The sequence below is a fragment of the Carcharhinus amblyrhynchos genome, chromosome 33, assembly GCF_965287045.1.
Source record: "Carcharhinus amblyrhynchos chromosome 33, sCarAmb.v2.hapA, whole genome shotgun sequence".
NCBI lineage: Eukaryota > Metazoa > Chordata > Chondrichthyes > Carcharhiniformes > Carcharhinidae > Carcharhinus > Carcharhinus amblyrhynchos.
In genome coordinates this window covers 5,965,992-5,987,267 of record NC_137356.1, presented here as the reverse complement: position 1 = coordinate 5,987,267, position 21,276 = coordinate 5,965,992, and the positions used below count along the sequence as shown (strand labels likewise).

General features: G+C 47.5%; 1 protein-coding gene across 1 annotated transcript in view; it reads left to right on the top strand.

Annotated features, from left to right (window-relative positions):
- LOC145360886 (complement C3-like) overlaps positions 1-21,276 on the top strand; it is an 83,422-nt gene that overhangs the window by 52,177 nt on the left and 9,969 nt on the right. Inside the window, exons 27-35 of the mRNA XM_080216387.1 lie at positions 349-444; positions 1,421-1,571; positions 3,948-4,117; positions 6,653-6,811; positions 6,926-6,985; positions 10,059-10,149; positions 14,753-14,804; positions 16,475-16,562; positions 17,248-17,337. Of these exons, the coding sequence (XP_080072513.1) occupies positions 349-444; positions 1,421-1,571; positions 3,948-4,117; positions 6,653-6,811; positions 6,926-6,985; positions 10,059-10,149; positions 14,753-14,804; positions 16,475-16,562; positions 17,248-17,337 (957 nt within the window). The remainder of the gene's footprint in view (positions 1-348; positions 445-1,420; positions 1,572-3,947; positions 4,118-6,652; positions 6,812-6,925; positions 6,986-10,058; positions 10,150-14,752; positions 14,805-16,474; positions 16,563-17,247; positions 17,338-21,276) is intronic.

Genomic DNA, 21,276 nt, shown 5'->3' with positions numbered 1-21,276 from the left:
TAAAAGACTTCTGGATGAGTACATGGGATTTAATGGGATTGGGAGTTACAGATAGTTCTGTGGCCTGGTAGGCATGGATATGATCGGTGCAACTTGTGGGCCGAAGGGCCTGTTTGTGCTGTAGTGTTCTATGTTCTATGATCAGGAAACCCTCCTGCCCTTACCACAGTGCCACTGGGTGTATTCGAAAGGTGTACGGACTGACAATCAATCCTTTTGTCCACATTCAGAGCGCACCTTCCATATCCTGAAGTGGGACAAGCTCCCCTGCAGCCGTTTAATTATCCTTACTTGTTTTCGGTGTGAGTGTGCCTGAATGAAATGTGTTTTTTTGCCGATTTCCCTCAGGGAGGAGTCCGAGGATCCGAGAGTGATGCGTCGCTGACAGCGTTTGTACTCATCGCCATGCTGGAGGCTAAATTCGTTTGTTCGATTTACGTCCAGGTAAAGGAATCTCCTTTCTGTTCAGAGGGAGGTAAGAAGACCAGGCTACACTGCAGTATTTTGCTTTGGATGATTTGTCTGAAGTTGGCTGGAATTCTTCCCGCTACAGCCACATCCCCATTCCCTGCAGAGAGGCCGGAGAATCCCAGCTGAGGTTGGAGAATTCTGGCTGTCATCTTCTCCCAATTCACCTGAAGGGCCCGTCTCTTTCTCCCCAGCGCTGTCCATCAGAATAGGATAGCGAGTCTATTTAACAATTATTCTGCATGTAACCTTCGAAATTATTGCTAGCTTGCTACCTGACTTAAAGAGCCATGGCCAAACCTGTTGCCACTTTTGTTCAGTTTAAAGTCAATTTATGAGTGTCACGAGTAGGCTTACGTTAACACTGCAATGAAGTTACGATGAAAATCCCCCCGTCGCCACACTCGGGCGCCTGTTCGGGTACACTGAGGGAAAATTTAACACAACCAAATGCACCCTAACCAGCACGTCTTTTGGGCTGTGGGAGGAAACCGGAGCACCCGGAGGAAACCCACGCAGACACGGGGAGAATGTGCAGACTGCGCGCAGACAGTGGATTTTCTCCCCGTGTCTGTGTGGGTTTCCTCCGGGTGCTCTGGTTTCCTCCCACAGTCCAAAGGTGTACAGATAGACAGTGACCCTGGTGCTGTGAGGCAGCAGTGCTAATTACTGTGCTGCCGTGTGTTCCCCAGACTCGTGTGCCCTGCTACTGCTTCCAGCGAAATAGAGAATCCGGGAATCCCAGTCACGGCTGAGGTCGGAGTTTTCTGGTCCGTTATGTTCCCTCAACCTCGTTTTATTGAGTGCGGGAAAGTGGCAAAATTGGAAGAACTGATTTTGCATATTCAAAAAATCGTAGCGCTGTGAATGTTAACCCCAGGCACCGGCTGGTGACAGCTGATAGCTTGTCATTCTAAAATCTCTTCATCTAATTGCGATTTATTGATTTCAGGGTTATGAAAACAGTATCAGAAAAGCAGGAGACTACCTGGAAAATCGGATTGGTAATCTGAACAGAGTGTATTCCGTGGCAATAACAACCTACGCTCTGTCACTACTCAATAAAGACAAAACAGAAATGATGATGAGATTTGCTTCACCGGGTAAGTACACATTTTCTCTGTCTTTTGAATCTTCCCACTGACATTCTGTCTGCCTCTACACACAGTGAAAAGTCTCACAACACCAGGTTAAAGTCCAACAGGTTTATTTGATAGCACAAGCCACAAGCTTTCAGAACCCTGTTCTTTCATCAGGTGATGAAGCATCAGGAGCAGCGCTCCGAAAGCTAGTGGCTCGTGCTACCGAATAAACCTGTTGGACTTCAACCTGGTGTGGTGAGACTTCTTACTGTGCCCACCCCAGTTCAACGCCGGCATCTCCACATCATGGCAACCTCTACACAGCCAGGGAATGTCACCAGAATTGTAATAGAATCAGAGAATAGAATAGAATCGCTGCAGTGCAGAAGGAGGCCAGTTGGCCCACCGCACCTTCACCCACAACAATCCCATCCTATCCTTGTGACTCTATGCATTTAATCTGATAATCCGCCTGACACGAAGGGATAATTTAGCATGGCCAATCCACCTAACCTGCGCATCTTTGGATACTAAGGTGGTAATTTAGCATAGCCAATCCACCTAACATGGGGCAGCACGGTGACACAGCTGCCTCACAGTGCCAACGGCCCGGGTTCGATTCCTGGCTTGGGTCACTGTCTGTGCAGAGTTTGCACGTTGTCTGTGTGGGTTTCCTCCGGGTGCTCTCATTTCCTCCCGTAGTCCAAAGACGTGCTGGTTAGGGTGCATTGGCCATGCTAAATTCTCCCTCAATGTGCTCCAAAGGTGCTGGAGTGTGGCAACTGGGGGATTTTTCACAGTAACTTCATTGCAGCGTTAATGTAAACCTACTTGTGACTCAAAAATAAACTTTAAAAAAAACTTTAACCAACACACCACTGGACAAACAAAAGCAAAGTATCCTTTACCATTGCAGTGTTAACCCACAAAGTAAACAGTTTTTCCATTAGCTAATTCTTCAACACTAACACTGATCAATCCATTTGAATGTGTCAATACTGGGATATGTTTGAAATTTCAGGAATATGTTGATCTTTACTTACAGTTACTGACTGAAGTGATGACGGACACTAAGGGGCAATTTACCTTATCTACCTCAGCCACACATCTTTGATGGTTTGACCCATAGGATCCCGACTGTGCAGAAAGAGACCATTCAACCCAGTTTTGCTGTTCCCCTCCTCTCAATAAAACGAGGTTGAGAAAACATAACTGAGAGAATTCTCCGACCTCTGACTGGGATTCCCGGGTTCCCTGATTTGCTGTTCTCGCTGCGGTAGTGGGGCATGGAGACTGGAGGGCGCACGATGGCACAGTGGTTAGCACTGCTGCCTCACAGCGCCAGGGTCGCTGTCCATCCACGTGTCTTTGGACTGTGGGAGGAAACCGGAGCACCCTGAGGAAACCCACGCAGACATGGGATGAACATGCAGACTCCACACAGATAGTGACCTGAGGCCGGGAATCGAACCCAGGCCCTTGGAGCCATGAGGCAGCAGACCGAACCACTGTGCTGCTGCCCCCATCCTCTTCCTGAGAATTGGCAATGTACCTACCTGCCAGATCTAGATGAAGGCTGGTATTTTAGTACTGGATGGCACAATGGTTTGCAATGTTGCCTCACGGAGCCAGGGACCCGGGTTCGATTCCCAGCTTGGGTGACTGTGCGAAGTCTGCACATTGTCCCTGTGTCTGCGTGGGTTTCCTCCGGGTGCTCCGGTTTCCTCCCAAAGACGTGCTAGTTAGGGTGCATTGGCCGTGCTAAATTCTCCCTCGATGTACCTGAACAGGCATTGGAGTGTGGCGACTGGGGGATTTTCACAATAACTTCGTTGCAGTGTTAATGTAAGCCTATTTGTGACACTGATAAATAAACTTTAAACCGTTCACGCCGGTGGGATTTACCCATCCCGCCACGGTGAACGCAGGTCTGTCTAGCCGCCAAATTCCCTGACTTTGCCACAGTGGGAGCGTGGTGTGAGTAGCACGGTAAGATCGCGCCGGAGAATTTGATTCAAAAGGGATTTACTTTTGGTGGGAACTCAAGCACACAGGACCCTACACCAATACATCTGAAATGGGTAGCACAGTGAAACTAGAGTGCATAGATTTACGGTGAGAGGGGAGAGATACAAAAGGGTCCAGAGGGGCAATTTTTTCATAGCTGGAATGAGCTGCCAGTTAGCAGAAGTGGGTACAATTTTGTCTTTTAAAAAGCATTACATGGGTAAGATGGGTACAGAGGGATATGGGCAATTGGGACTAGCTTAGTGGTTTTAAAAAAAAGGGCAGCATGGACAAGTTGGGCCAAAGGGCCTGTTCCCAAGCTGTAAACCTCTACAACTTGATTTGAATGATCTTTCTTTTGACTTCTTTTTCTCCTTTCACCTTCTTTAGATAAATCATACTGGGCAGAAAATGGAAATGCCAACTCCCTGTACACAATCGAGGCCACGGGATACGCTCTTCTGGCCCTTTCACAGCTCAAGAAATTTGACCAGGCCGGTAAACCTGTAAGGTGGCTGTCGATGAGGAGCGAGTATGGAGGTGGCTACGTCTCCACACAGGTTTCACATCTCTACTTTACACCTGTACTGAGTTCCATTTCAGAGAAATAAACAGTTTGGCGAAATTGAGGGAGGTTTAAGTCTTCCCGTTTTATTGGGGGTGTCGGGACGGATGTATGAGGAGAGATTGACTAGGTTAGGATTGTCTTCGCTGGAGTTCAGAGAGGGGTGGGGGGGAGGAAATCTCATAACTTATAAAATTCTAACAGGACCAGACAGGGGTAGATGCAGGGAGGATGTTCCCTATGGTGGGGGAGTCCAGAACCAGGGGTCACAGTCTGAGGATTCGGGGTAGACCATTTAGGACGGAGGTGAGGAGACGTTTCTTCACCCAAAGAGCGGTGAGCCTGTGGAATTCATTAGTCCAGGAAGTAGTTAATGCCAAAACATTGAATTGCATTCAAGAGGCGGCTGGATATAGCACTTGGGGGTGAATGGGATCAAAGGTTATGGGGAGAAAGCAGGATTAGGCTGTTGAGTTGGACCTAAATGGGGAGAGAGTTTGGGGTGCTCCGGTGCCAGAGCACCAAACAGAGCCCGTTTGTCAATAAATCAGCACTCCCTTCGCATCAGGTATAAATTGTGGTTAACTTTATATTCGGCATCCTGGCCAGTCTCTCAGTGAGCGGAAGATGAAATGTTTCGATACGATCGGGCGGAGTTCCCCATTCCGCCTGCCATGGGAATCGGAGTGGGCGAGGGGCGGACGATGGAAAGGTCTGTTAAACCGGGGCGAGATTTTCCGGTTTTGGGGCGAGCACGGCTGGAAAATCATAGAATCCCACAGCGCAGAAGGAGGCCATTCGGCCCATCGAGTCTGCTCCGACCACAATTCCACTCAGGCCCTATCCCCTTTACCCTAGCTAGTCACTCTGACATTACGGGGCAATTTAGTATGGCCACACATCTTTGGAGTGTGGGAGGAAACCTGAACACCCAGAGGAAACCCATGCAGACATGGGGATAAGGTGCAAACTCCATACAGACAGTGACCCAAGCTGGGAATCGAACCGGGGTCCCTGGTGCTGTGAGGTAGCAGCGCTAACCACTGTCTCACCGTGCCACCCCAACCTCTTTTAAAGCAATACCTAAGATTAGACAGGTTATAAATTACTGATACGTTCGCAACATACAATTGTTTTAGCGCTGTTCCCCCGAAAAAGGTGCTTTTTAGTCTCAATAGTTACATCCTGAAGAGATTCACGAGTTTTTAAACACTAAAAAGAATCCTGTCTTGCAATAAAAATGCACAGTGAGAAGGAACCAAATGGATATAAAGGTCTATGATTATGACGTCATAGAAATCATAGAACCCTTCAGTGCAGAAGGAGGCCATTCGGCCCATCGCGTCTGCACTGACCACCATCCCACCCAGACCCTACCCCCATATCTCGACATATTTACCCACTAATCCCTCTAACCTACGCATCTCACGACTCTAAGGGGCAATTTTTAGCATGACCAATCAACCTAACCCACACATCTTTTGACTTAAAGTGGATTGACACAAAATAATTTACCTCCTGGCATTGAGAAGTAAACTTAATCAATGGTGATTAACGTAGATAAGTGTGAGGTCATGCATTTTGGTTGGAAAATGGGAAGGGGGCTTATTATCTAAATGGGGAGCATCTTCGGGATGCAGAGGGATCTGGGTGTCCTTGCTCTGAGTCACAGAGAACTAGCATGCAGCTACAGCAGATAATAAAGAAAATGAATAGGATGTTGGCATTTATAGCAAAAGGAATAGAATATAAAGGGAAGGAAGTGTTGTTGCAACTACACAAGGCATTGGTGAGGCCGCACCTGGAGTATTGTGAACAGTTTTGGTCCCCTTATTTGAGGAAAGATGTACTGGCTTTGGAGGCAGTTCAGAGGAGGTTCACTCGATTGATTCCAGAGATGAGGGGTTTGTCGTATGAAGAGAGATTGAACAGTTTAGGCCGATACTCTCTGGAATTTAGAAGAATGAGGGGAGATCAAATTGAGGTGTACAAGATGATAAAAGGCCTGGATAAAGTAGACGTGGAGCGGATGCTTCCTCTTGTGGGACATTCTAGGACGAGAGGTCACAGTCTTAGGATAAGGGGCAGCAAATTTAAAACAGAGAAACTACTTCTCCCAGTGTGAGTCTCGCAGGCCTCCGGCTCCACTCGCCATATTAAAAGCAAAGCTCAAAGAAAAGTGCACAGGATCAGGCCCTTCGGCCCTCCAAGCCCGTGTTGACCATGATGCCCTAACTGAACTATAAAAAAACCCGTGTGCATTACTTGGTCCTTATCCCTCTACTTCCTCCCAGAAGTCGAGCTGGCCTCTCGGACCTTGTTGTGAAATTCATTGACAAATGTTTTTGAGTCAAGTGTCAGACCCGTCTCAGCAAACAAAGGTGGGGATTCTCTGGACCGTTCGCCTCTGCCCAACTGGGAATCCAGGTGTCCCACTGAATAGAATACCCATTCTTATTTCTTAAGCAATCTCAACCATTTTCTTTCTTCTCGACTATGTCTAACAATAACTCTTTCTCTTCCACTCCAGGCGACAATGGTGGCTTTACAAGGTCTGGCCAAGTACCGGGCTGATATCCCTCAAGTCAAAGACATTGACTTAGACGTTGTCGTGTCCATTCCCGGCAGAAGCAGGCCTGTCAAGTGGCACTTTGATGTACAAAATCAATTTGTATCAAAATCAGCAAGGGTGAGTTCGGACTAAAAGCCTATTGCCCATCCTTCACTATTGCTGTGACTATTAGGTTATATCGAAATGGCAGCATGTACTGTAAATGGCTAATTAACTCTATCCATCCTTCAGGTGAACGCCCTTGATAAAGTGGTGATAAATGCGACTGGGCAAGGTAAAGGAACAGTGAAGGTAAGGGCCGACTCCAATTACTGTCAGTGGAAATTAGTCCATTCCTCCATCGCTCCCTTGCATTGTGGCAGATGATGAATTAAATTGTGTCAATGTAACACGGTTAGTCACCCCAATAATAAGCTTTAAAATTTATGTATTAGTGTCACGAGTGGGCTTACATTAACACCGCAATGAAGTTACTGTGCAAATCCCCTGGAATGCTCGAGGTGTGATTTGGTGGAAGATTAAGATAGAGGTGGCACGGTGCACAGTGGTCAGCACTGCTGCCTCTCAGCGCCAGAGACCCGGGTTCGATCCCCGGCTAGGATCACTGTCTGTGTGGAGGCTGCACATTCTCCCCATGTCTGCATGGGTTTGCTCTGGCTTCCTCCCACAGTCTGAAAGTTGTGCTGGTTGGGTGCATTGACCCGCACGGGCGCTGGAGTGTGGCAACTAAGGATTTTTGCAGTAACTTCATTGCAGTGTTAATGTTACTTGTGAATGATAAATAAGCTTCCACTCTATTATAAAAGGGTTTGATAGGGTAGCTGTGGAGGAGATATTTCCATGTGGAAGGGAGCAGACTTCAGGAGCGTAAATCTAACACAAACACTAATAAACCGAATAAGGATTTGGGAAGAAATATGTTTACTCAGAGATTGCAGAATTCAGTACCCACATTAAATGGTATTTTTTTATTAAAGTGTATTTATTAGTGTCACAATTAGGCTTACATTAATACTGCAATGAAGTTACTGTGAAAATCCTCCAGTCGCCACACTCCAGCACCTGTTCAGGTTCACTGAGGGAGAATTTTTAGCATGGCCCTAACCGGCTTGTCTTTCAGACTGTGGGAGGAAACTGGAGCACGTGGAGGAAACCCACACAGACACAGGGAGAACATGCAGATTGCGCTGACAGTGACCCAATCTGAGAATCAAACCTGGGTCCCTGGCGCTGTGGGGTACCAAACGCTAATCGCTGTGTCACTGCGCCATCCATAAAATGGTAAAGTGTTCCAGCAGAACTAGATATGATACAGAATAGATGAAAATCAATTGTCCCAGTGGTCCGTGCCAGTATTTACACTCCACACAACATCTAGTGTCTCCACTCAGGACATCGTTCTAACACTGACTTTAATCAGGACATGCTATTAATCCTTTCTCCCTCTCGTAGTCATCCCAGCTTCCCCTTAACACAATGGTTAACTTACTGTCCCACCTGACCTGTCAATCAATCTTCCCTTAACACTTCAAAAAGGGTCATAAATTCTCAGAGTGTATTAGGCCCAGATTAAAAATAAACAAAACTCCAATTAAAGCATCCAATCAGACAGGTTAGCAACAAGCACAATGACAACAAAACAAAGCTGCTTATAACTGCAGAGAACATGATTAAAATAATACATTTCTTAAAGGGACAGTAGTGCCACTATGTCCCAGTACATGTGACAATAATAAATCAAATCAAAGAGGACTTGCCCCCTGTTTATTGCACTAGCTGCTATGTTCAGGTATATTACAGATCTCAAGTTTTAATGGATGAGTTTTTTTGTATTCATTCATGGGATATGGGTGTCGCTGGCTGGCCAGCATTTATTGCCCATCCCTAGTTGCCCTTGGATGGCAGTGAGGGTTAACCATATTGCTGTGGCTCTGGAGTCGCATGTAGGCCAGACCAGGTAAGGACGGCAGATTTCCTTCCTTAAAGGACATTAGTGAACTGGATGGGTTTTTCCGACAATGGTTTCATGGTCATCAGTGAATTCTTAATTCCAGATATTTTTTATTGCTTTCAAATTCCACCATCTGCCAGGGTGGGATTTGAACCCGGGTCCCCGGAACATTAGCTCAGGTTTTGGATTAATAGTCCAGCCATAATACCTCTGGGCCATTGTCTCCACGCTGTGGGTTAATGAGTGGGTGAGTAATTGTGGGCAGGTGAGTGATTTGTTGTGGGTGATACTTAGTTGCTTTGTGGTTAGTCAGCTCAGGGTAAGATGGTCGGGTCATGTGGGTGTTGTGTTGGGTGGGTATTTGGGTCAGGTATCGGTGGTGGGAGGGAAAGTGTCAAGTCAGGTTGGAAAGCATAGCTCAGTTGTGTTGCTCCTTTCAGTTAAGCTCACTAGTCAGGGAGTTATACTGAGTATGAACATTTCCTGGGTAATTATCTCTGTGTGGATCTGACCCAAGTCTCTGACCCTGAAGTCAGTTTGGAGACACTTGTGGAGGTCCTGGCAGCATAAGTCAACCCATTGTAAATTTAAACACCACATTTGGGGTGGCAAGGTGGCACAATGCTTGGCACTGCTGCCTCATAGCTCCAGGGACCTGGGTTTGATTCCTGCTTGGATCACTGCCTGTGCGGAGTCTGCATGTTCTCCCCGTGTCTGCGTGGGTGTCCTCTGGGTTATCCAGTTTCCTCCCACAGTCCAAAGATGTGTAGGTTAGGTGAATTGGTCAAGCTAAACTCCCCCTTAGTGTCAGGGGGACTTGCTAGATTAAATGCATGGGGATATGAGGATAGGGACTGGGTAGGATTGTGGTCTGTACGGAATCAATGGGCTGAATGGGCTTCTTTTGCACTGTAGGATTCCATGATTTTATTCAATTACAGAACGCACCAGGATTTCCGCGGAGCAGCATAAGGGGAGCGATGGCTATTATCATCAGACTATTAACCCAGAAAGTCAGCTAATGTCCTGGGGACCCGGTTTCGAGTCCTGCCACAGCAGATAGTGCAAATTAAATCCAATAAAAAAAAATCTGGAATTAAGAATGTACCGTGAAACCATTGTCGATTGTTGGAAAAACCTATCTGGTTCTTTTAGGGAAGGAAATCTGCCGTCCTTACCTGGTCTGGCCTACGTGTGACTCCAGAGCCACAGCAATGTGGTTAACTCTCAACTGCCCTCCAAGGGCAACTAGAGATAGGCAATAAATACTGGCCCAGCCAGTGATGCCTGTGTCCCAGAAATGAATGAAAAGGATTAAACTTCACCATGCATATTCCACCACTCTGACTGGTTTGGCCAATTTAAAATGTACAACTTTTGATAAGTAAGCACTACTTCTTCTATTCCATTTAGGTTCTAACTACATGTCATGTTATGTTGTCTAAAAAAGCCAAAGAATGCAAGAAATTTGATTTGCGAATAACTGTGGAAAACGTACCCCGAGGTAAGCCACGCACAAACCATCCAGAGATCCTTATTTCCCTTTGCTGTTCAAGGATCAACCCATTCTGAAATGCAACAAGCGACAAGAATTATCCTCGCATTTCTTTGACTCCCATCAAGGGAATGCGATGGGATATTTCTGCTTGCTCAGCAGTTTAAATCGCATTGTGATCCTTGCTAGATGATGGGACCCAGTCCATAGACTGGTAATATAGTTGCTTATATATAATGCATTTTAGGGCAGAACCTTCCAAGAAAACAGCAAAGTGTCAAATTCTGATTGGAAACCGGCGATTTTCATGAAATCCTACAGGCCATTCAGCCCATCGAGTCTGCACCGACCACAATCCCACCCAGGCCCTATCCCCATAACCCCATGCATTTACCCTAGCTAGTCCCCCTGACACTAAGGGGCAATTCTGCATGGCCAATCCACCTAACCCGCACATCTTTGGACTGTGGGAGGAAACCGGAGCACCCAGAGGAAGCCCTTGCAGACATGGGGAGAATGTGTAAGCTTCACAGAGACAGTCACCCGAGTCTGGAATCGAGCCCGGGTCCCTGGTGCTGTAAGGCGGCACTGTTAACTACTGTGCCACCATGCTGCCCCCACAAATACGGGGAGATCTCATCAGACCTTCTGACATATCTTCCAAAACAAAAATCAGGGATGTGGTTTGTATCATCTGGTAGGTGGGGCCTGATGGAACCAGTAAGTCTGTCTCCATAGAGACTGGGTAAGTTAAAGGGCACCGTCCCTACTCCCCGATGGACAGCAGGCAGACAAGGGGGTGGCACAATGGAGATGATGATGATTTTCTGCACAAAGACCTCAAGAGGATACAATGACAGGAAGGTCCACCCACCATGAGTTCCCTCTCAAGGGCCAGGTGGCACGGTGGTTTTACTGCTGCCTTACAGTTCCAGGGACCCCGGTTCGATTCCCGGCTTGGGTCACCGTCTGCGTGGAGTCTGCACATTCTCCCCGTGCCTGTGTGGGTTTGCTCCCACAGTCCAGAAGAGTCAGGTGCATTGGCCGTGTTAAACTCTCCCTTAGTGTACCTGAACAGGCACTGGAGTGTGGCAACGAGGGGAATGTTCACAGTAACTTCATTGCAGCGTTAATGTTAGCCTACTTGCCACACTAATAAATAAATAAAATTTAAAAGGGCACACTCTCAACCCTCAAATGCAGAGGAGCAAACCCCTCCCCCAGTGTGGCCGCTGAAAGATTGGGACACCCCCCCCAACAATACTAAGCCACAGGGTGACCTGACCCCTTCACCCCCTCTAGCACCGGAGCAGTCCTCCACAATAGTCCACGTGTCCTGCCCCCACCTTCACTATATAACAATCCCAATCAAATCCCCGCCATCCCATTCAACCATTGGGCCACACCAGGCACCCACATAAAAGGGGTCCCAAACCCCACATTGGGGCTGTTCAGATGACCCACCCCTTACACTGCCAGACTGGCACTGCCCAGCCACTGTCCCTCACCACCTGGGCGGGGGAAGTCGGGGTGGGTGCGCTACTCACCATGGCTATCTTTTAGTTTATTTATTATAAGCAATGCCCACCGGTCTGTCGTCGTGCTGGCTGGGGGAACGTTCACCGCTGTCGGACACATCCTCGTAAAGCCTTTCACTGAATTTCAATTCATGCTCAATAAAAGTGAAGTACGGCGAATGCTGGAATCTGAAACTAAAATGGAAAACGCTGGAAAATCTCAGCGGGTCTGACAGCGCCTGTGGAGAGAGAATAGAGCCAACGTTTTGAATCGGGATGACACTTTGTCAGAGCAGTGCCAACCTGGCAGTCCCATGGGTGGGGTGCGAGGGGACCCACCATATGTGGGGAGTGGCCCAATGATTGGGGGGGGGGGGTGGTGAGATTGCATTTGTGTTGAGTTGTGAGCATGGGGACTGTCAGTAGAGCAGGGTGGTTGGGGGTACATAGACTGTTATAGACAGGAGCTGCTACAATGCCACTCTCACGAAGGGTCATCCAGACTGTCTGCGTGTGGAGTTTGCATATTCTCCCCGTGTCTGCGTAGGTTTCCTCCAGGTGCTCCACTTTCCTCCCACAGTCCAAAGATGTGTACGTTAGACAGATTGGCCATGCTAAGTCCTCCCTCAGTGTCCAGAGATGTGTAGGTTGAGTGGATTGGCCATGCTAAATTGCCCCTTAGTGTCCAAAGATGTGCAGGTTAGGTGAATGGCCATGCTAAATTGTCCCTTAGTGTCTGAAGAAATGTCAGTTGGGTGGATTGGCCATGGAAAATGCTGGGGGTTATGCAGATAGGGCAGCGGGGGTGGGGGGATGTGTGCCTAGGTAAGATGTTCTTTTGGACAGTCAGTGCAGACTTGATGGGCCAAATGGCCTCCCACTGCACTGCAGAAATTCTGTGGTGGATGGGGTGCCATTAAAGCAGGCTGCCTTTCCCTGCATTGTCCATCATGTTCTTTTAGTGTTGTCGGAGGTGCACTCATCCAGGCAAGTAGAAAATACCCCGTCACACGTCCACCATCTAGTACCTTGTAGATGGTGGACGGACTTTAAACCTGTTTGCACTCTCAGGTATATCAGAACATAAGAACATAAAAATTAGGAGCAGGAGTTGGCCATCTGGCCCCTGGCTCCACCATTCAATAAGATCATGGCTGATCTTTTCGTGGACTCAGCTCCACTTACCCGCCCGCTCACCATAACCCTTAATTCCTTTACTGTTCAAAAATTTATCTATCCTTGCCTTAAAAACATTTAATGAGGGAGCCTCAACTGCTTCACTGGGTAGGGAATTCCACAGATTCTCAACCCTTTGGGCGAAGGAGTTCCTCCTCAACTCAGTCCTAAATCAGCTCCCCCTTATTTTGAGGCTATGCCCCCTAGTTCTAGTTTCACCTGCCAGTGGTAACAACCTCCCTGCTTCTATCTTATCTAATCCCTTCATAATCTTTTATGTTCCTATAAGATCTCCCCTCATTCTTCTGAATTCCAATGAGTGTAGCCCCAGTCTACTCAGTCTCTCCTCATAAGCCAACCCTCTCAACTCTGGAATCAACCTAGTGAATCTCCTCTGCACTCCCTCCAGTGCCAGTATATCCTTTCTCAAGTAAGGAGACCAAAACTGTGCACAGTACTCCAGGTGTGGCCTCACTAGCACCTCATACATGGGTGGCATGGCCAAGTTGGGCTGAAGGGCCATTTTCCCTGCTGTAGACCTCTATGATTCTATAACTCTACAGCTGCAACATAACCTCACTGTTTTTAATCCCCTAGCAATGAAGGACAAAATTCCATTTGCCTTCTTAATTATCTACGTATTTCCACGAAACAATTCAAAGAACAGCAAGGGAGTTCCCCTGGTTACCTGGTTAAAATTTAAAGTTTATTTACTAGCTTCACAAGTAGGCTTACATTAACGCTGTAATGAAGTTACTGTGAAAATCCCCTACTTGCCACACTCCCGGCGCCTGTTCGGGTACACTGAGGGAGAATTTAGCACGGCCAATGCACTTAACCAGCATGTGGTTTGGACTGTGGGTGGAAACTGGAGTACTCAGAGGAAACCCATGCAGATATGGGGAGAAATGCAGACTCCGCACAAACAGTACCCTTAACCGGGAATTGAACCCAGGACTCTGTCGTTGTGAGGCAGCAGTGCTAATCACAGTGCCACTGTGTCACCCCCATTATTTGTAAGCCAACACCTAAGATTTGCTGGATTCATAGAATCCCTACAGTGCAGAAAGAGGCCATTCGGCCCATCGAGACTGTACTGACCACAATCCCAGCCTCTATTCCTGTAACCCCACGTGGTTACCCTACTACTCCCTCTGACGCTAAGGGGCAATTTAGCATGGCTGATCCATCTAACCCGCACATTTTTGGTCTGTGGGAGGAAACTGGAACACCCAGAGGAAACCCACACAGACATGGGGAGAATGTGCAAACTCCTTACAGATAGTAACCCAAGGCCAGAATCGAACCCATATCCCTGGCACTGAGAGGCATCAGTGCTAACCATTGTGCCACCCCACATTTTGCACACCCACGTCATTGCTGTTTGAGGGACCTTACTGGACCCAAGCTAGCTGTTAAAATTCTGAAATTTTCTAAAATATTCTAAAATTAAAAATAAGTTTATTTATTGGTCACAAGGAAGGCTTACATTAACACTGCAATGAAGTTACTGTGAAAATCCTCTCGTCACCACACTCCGGCACTCTGTTTGGGTACACTGAGGGAGAATTTAGCGTGGCCAATGCACCCTAACCAGCACGTCTTTCAGACTGCGGGAGGAAACCAGAGCAAACCCACTCAGACATGGGGAGAACATGCAGACTCCACACAGACAGCAACCCAAGCCGGGAATCCAACCCGGGTCCCTGGCGCTGTGAGGCAGCAGTGCTAATCACTCTGTCCGCTGTGCCACAACAGAGATTGCACTTCAACCGTTCATTGATGGAAAGGGTGGTCCTCAGATCATGAAAGAAGCAATATTATTGCAATTCCGTTTCCATTTATCCAGATGTGAAAATGTAAATGTGAATTAAGAAGTTCAGGGTGGTAATAACTAGTCTTGTTTTGCATTACTATAGCTTTTCAACCGCCAAATGCTGTGAATTCTCTGAAGTTGGGCATCTGCGCACGGTAAGGAGTTCATATTTCAATCGATTGGAGAGTTACGTTTGTTATTGGATATTATTGAGGAAATTGATTTGACAGTTCCGGAGAGATAAAGGGCGGAATTCTCTGGCTGCGCTGGTCTAAAAGCTGGAAATCCCTGCCTGACCGTCACATTCTCCGCAACCCTCCCACTAAAATTCCAGATTGATTTTGATTTGATTGATTTTTGTCACGTGTTAACATACAATGAGAAGTATTGTCTCTTGCGCGCTATACAGCTAAAACATACTGTTCATAGAGAAGGAAAGGAGAGAGTGCAGAATGTAGTGTTACAGTCATAGCTAGGGTGTAGAGAAAGACCAGCTTAATGCGAGGTAGGTCCATTCAAAAGCCTGACAGCAGCCGGAAAGAAGCTGTTCTTGAGTTGATTGGTACGTCACCTCAGACTTTTGTATCCTTTTCCCGAAGGAAGAAGGTAGAAGAGAGAATGTCCGGGGTGTGTGGGGTCCTTGGTTATGCTGGCTGTTTTGCCGAGGCAGTGGGAAGTGTAGACAGAGTCAGTGGACGGGAGGTGGGACGGAAGAATTCCGGCCAATGTTACATCTATTTGAAATTTGGAGTTAATATTGGTTCAGTCCTTTCGTAATGTCAACTGAATTATTCCTGATAAAATCAGCAGTTAGTAATCAAACATAAAGAATATTCTCTCCCCCGCACCATCACTTCTGATTCATGGACTACTTTGCCACTAAGATTGAGGTCCTCTGTTAAGCTAACTCTCCTACTCCCTTCTCCTTGCTCATCAACACATTGTCCTGACTCTGAACTCTTGCTAGTTTCTCTTATCATGCATATCCAAGTTCAATATACCTGTTGCCTTTTAAAGTTTACTTACGAGTGTCACAAGTATTCTCACTGCTCTGTAGTTCTTTCCCCTGTCTTAAATAACTGTTAATGTAAGCCTACTTATGACACTAATCAATAAACTAAGCTTGAAATATCCTTTATGCCCCAATTCCCTGGACTGTATCTGGCTCGTTGGCCAGTCTGCCTCTTTGCAGCTACCTGGTCTTTCTCCTGGCAGAGTTGAGAGGCGTTCACTACCCAGTGCTGTCTTCAACTGCCCTGTTTCCAGTTAAATTAAGAACAAAAAGCCTTGCTACGTTAAAACGCCCCTTAGTTGGTTGCTAAGCAGATGTCACATGCTCTCTTCACTTCGTAACCCTCTCTAAGCACAATCAAAACATATTTTGAATTGAACCAACCCCTGACACATACAAGTACCTTTGCCCAGCATGAGTCTAACTATAGGTTGTTTCCTAACTTACACAGAAATATTAAACCTTATTTCTAATGATTGCCAGTACAAATAGAAATTCCTTAGAACTACCTTTTTCATCTCGTCCTTTTACTTTTTATCCTTTTATCCCCTTTTTCCATAGAATCCTACAGTGCAGAAGAAGGCCTTTCGACCCATTGAGTCCACACTAACCATAATTCCGCCCTTTATGGCCTCACTCATCCCGAAACAATGAAATCCCGCCCGTGGTCAACTGACCTTTCCATGTTCTGCCCCTTGTCCACTCCGCTTCCCGTGGTGGAGGTGATGGTAAAATTTCGGCCAGAGTCTCTCAAAGTCTGACGGTTGTTTTCCTAATTTTCTAAATAAAACTTGTAAAACCTAATTTTTCCAGATATCTTGCCGATACAGATTCCTCAATGGTCATTGTAGATATTTCCATGCTGACCGGATTTTCTCCAGACTTAGAAGATCTCCGGCTGGTAAGATATCTTTATTATTTAATGCAAGCTTACACTTTATTTATATATAAATGTTAAAATTAAGCTCACATTGAAAGTTAAAAAGAAAATTGCTATTAATAGCACAAGTAAAGATAAAAGACTTTGACCGAGCAGCTGTTACTAGTGAACAAGGTTGGCAACTAGATTTTCCAGGATGCTTGAGCTTTATGGGGTGGCACAGCGGTTAGCACTGCTGCCTCACAGCACCAGGGACCCGGGTTCAATTCCGGCCTCGGGTGACTGCAAACTTATTATTTTGTCCCCGTGTCTGCGTGGGTTCCCTCCGGTTTCTCCTATAGTCCAAAGATGTTTGGGTTTAAGTTTATTAGTGTCACAAGTAGGCTTACATTAACACTGCAGTGAAGTTACTGTGAAAACTGTTGCCACGTTCCGGAGCCTGTTTGGGTACACTGAGGGAGAATTTAGCCTGGCCAGTACGTCTAACCTTCACGTCTTTTGGACTGTGGGAGGAAACCTGAGCACCCGGAGGAAACCCACACAGACACATGGGAGAACGTGCAAACTCCACACAGACAGTGACCTGAGGCCGGAATGGAACCCGGGTCCCTGGCGTTGTGAGACGGCAGTGCTAACCACTGTACCCTGTGTATCTCTTTAAAAAAAACCCTACAAATTACAAACTTTTTGCCTGATTTACTTTCAGCTGACGAATGATGTGGATGGATATATATCAAAATTTGAAATGGACAAGGCTCTATCAACCAAAGGATCACTCATCATTTACTTGGATTCGGTAAGGAACAAGCTACATTTTGATATTATAAGATGGATGAAAGACAGTGAGAGTTGTAGTGGGTGGGGGGTGGGGGGGAGGCAGGAGGCAGGAGGGAACGGGCCGGGGTGGTGGAGGGGAGCGAACCATGCACAAATGCGTTGACCTTGGGTGGGGTTTTCCGGGTTTTGCGGCGAGGGTCCCCGGAAAATCCCTCCCAGTGGCCCAGATTTTCACTCTTGGATCTGAGTCACGGGGATGGAAGAACTTCTGGCTTTGTAAACCAGGCCTTATAAACTGTCTGCCCAGACTTTTTCCAGGTTCTCTCTGGAGGGAGGTGTTTTCGGTCCAGGAGACAGACTAGGACAGGAGTTGAGGGCAAACTGGCTAGGTTGCCGGAGGGATTTCTGGGCAGAAGACCTATCTTAGAGCTCTGGCATTGTATCCAGAATTTTAAAATAGTAGACATACCAAATTGCTCCAACCGTGACCACAAGAAACTACAAAGAATTGTGAACGTAGCCCAATCATCACTCAAACCAGCCTCCCATCCTTTGACTCTGTCTACACTTCCCGTTGCCTTGGCAAAGCAGCCAGCATAACCAAGGACCCCATGCACCCCAGACATTCCCTCTTCCACCTTCTTCCTTTGGGAAAAAGATACAAAGGTCTGAGATCACGTATCAACCGACTCAAGAACAGCTTCTTCCCTGCTGCTGTCAGACTTTTGAATGGACCTATCTTATATTAAGTTGATTCTTTTCTACACCCTAGCTATTACTGTAACACTATATTCTGCACACTCTCTCTTTTCCTTCTCTCCTTTGTGCTCTATGAACAGTATGTTTTGTCTGTATAGCAGGCAAGAATCATAGGATTGAATCTACAGTGCAGAAGGAGGCCATTCGTCCCATCGAGTCTGCACTGTCTATAATCCCACCCAGGCCCTATTCCCATAACCCCTCATATTTACCCTGCTAATTCCCCTGACACGAGGGTTAATTTAGCATGGCCAATCTTTGGACTGCGGGAGTAAACCGGAACATCCGGAGGAAACCCAATCAGTCACGGGGAGAACGTGCAGACTCCACACAGATAGTGGCACAAGGTTGGAATTGAACCCAGGTCCCTGGCACTGTGAGGCAGCAGTGCCAACCACTGTGGGTATCTGAACAAATAGGTTTAGGCTGGCCGGTATCTGACTTACTCTGCACATGTTGGGATCCATACTCCACAACTGGACTCACTGCATAAACACAGTGGCTACAAGCGCAGGTCAGAGGCTAGGAATACTGCAGTGAGTAACTCATCTCGTGACTCCCCAAAGCCTGTCCACTATCGACAAGGCACAAGTCAGGAGTGTGATGGAATACTCCCCACTTGCCTGGATGGGAGCAGCTCCAACAACACTCAAGAAGCTCAACACCATCCAGGACAAAGCAGTCTCGCCTGATTGGCATCACATCCACAAACATCCACTCCCTCCACCACCGACACTCAGTAGCAGCAGTGTGTACTATCTACAAGATGCACTGCAGCAATTCACCAAAGATCCTTAGACAGCACCTTCCAAACCCACAATCAATTCCATCTAGAAGGACAAGGAGCAGCAGATACAGGGGAACACCACCCCCTGCAAGTTCCCCTCCAAACCACTCACCATCCTGACTTGGAAATATATCAGCCGTTCCTTCACTGTCGCTGGGTCAAAATCCTGGGATTCCCCCCCCGACGGCATTATGGGTCAACCCACAGCACGTGGACTGCAGCGATTCAAGAAGGCAGCTCACCCACCACCTTCTCAAGGGGCAACTAGGGATGGGCAATAAATGCTGCCCTGCCAGCGATGCCCAGGTCCCAGGAATGAATAATAAGACAAAGGTCCTCGCCTTCTGAAGTCTCACTTTAATGGAGGCAGTGATGATTTAAATGGTCTGTTGTCTCTGTAAAGCGTGTACGCGTAAACACTGGCCCCACTCATTCCATGAAAATAGAAAATGCTGTGATTTAGGCAGGACTTTGATTTTTAATTATTTCTGTGATTTTTGCTGGGATAGATTAACACGTCACGTCAAAACTCTGGACCCGTGTCCCCAAACAACTGAGTAACGTTGAAGTGTCGTAGACGGTTTGAGTGTTGGCAGGGTTTTGGGTTTCGAGGCACCTGGTCAGTGACGGTTGCCCACCCACCTGGTCTCCTGGTTCAGGTTCGGGAGTTTAAAAACTGGCCCCAATCTTAACTACACTCCCCACTTTGTTAGTCCAAATTGTTACATCATCCATTGGACCATTTATTGTTCATTGAGATCAAAAAAAGACCAAAGTACGGACCTCCACCGCCCCCCCCCCACCACCCCACCACCCCCACAAGGAACACCTTGCTCCGCCCTGATAGACACCAGCCCTGCCCCCCCACACACAGAGGGAGGGAACAAACCTTCCCCACTCCCTTGGACACAGGAACACCCATCCATTCCTCACTCAGACACAAGACACCCATCCCTGCCCCCCTTGGACACAAGAACAAGCCTCCCCATACCGTCAGATACAGAGGACATATCTACCAATCCCCATGGATGCAGGGAATATCCCTCCCCCCAACTGCAGAGCTCTTTAAGGAAGCCCCTCTGGCACTGACCCCTGGAAGGAAATCCCTACATTGAGACACATTGCAGTGCAAAACCTGGTTAATTATATGGAAATATATGCGAACACTTGACCTTTGATGGTGGGAATCCCATTGCATTATTGGCAGGAGACACGGATACTCAAATGGGGAAATCTCATGGCGTGGAAGCCACTTTTGACTCCCTCTCTGTCCTCCTCCCACCAATCCAGAACGGGAAATGCCGTGATTAGGGCAGGACTTTGGATTTTTACCCCAAAACAAGGGTGGAAAATGCCCCCAGTTTATCCACATTTATGCACATTCATATTGAAGTTTAACAATCCCAAAGGACAGAGCAGCTCTCACAAAGAGCACCTCATCGGGGCGTCCATGGACCTATCTGAAAGGGCCCCCACTCACTCCAAAGAACTCTACAAACCAGCATGGGGCGGCAACCAGTGGTTAGCACTGCTGCCTCACAGCGCCAGGGACCTGGGCTCGATTCCCGGTTCGGGTCACTGTCTGTGCGGAGTTTGCAGGTTCTCCCTGTGTCTGCGTGCGTTTCCTCCGGGTGCTCCGCTTTCCTCCCACAGTCCACAGATGTGCGGGTCAGGTGGATTGACCATGCTAAATTGACCCTAGAGTCAGGGCATTATCAGGATAGATATGTGGGGTTACGAGAATAGGGCCTGGGTGGGATTGTGAGCAGTGTAGACTCGATGGGCTGAATGGCCTCCTTCTGTACTGTAGGGATTCTATGAACTTTTAACCTTTTCCTGATAGCTCTAAAATGGGATGCTTTGGGCATCCCACCAGACAGAATTACCATAAAATCCCTCCAGTGCAGAAGGAGGCCATTCAGCCCATCGAGTCTGCACTGACAACAATCCTACCCAGGCCTTATCATAGTTAACTTACTGGCTATCTCACCCAAACCCCACATTGTTAACCTAACAATCCCCCTGACGCTAAGGGGCAGTTTAGCGTGGCCAATCAACCTAACCTGTACTCTTTTTGGACTGTGTGGGAGGAAACCGGAGCACCCGGAGGAAACCCACACAGACACGGGGAGAACATGCAAACTCGGCATAGACAGTCACCCAAGCCAGGAATCGAACCCGGGTCCCTGGTGCTGTGAGGCAGCAATGCTAACCCACTGGGCCACCGTAAATCTGCATGTTACTGTACGCTGTCGCCTTGGTGAACCGCAGATTTGCAAAGTACCAGCCTCCGCACCCCCCTCCCCCCAAACACACACAAAACCCCCTGAATAAAACGCATGGGTGGCACGGTGGCCCCAGTGGTTCGCACTAACGATCTTGTCCCTGTCTGAGGGGCTCGGACTGTATATA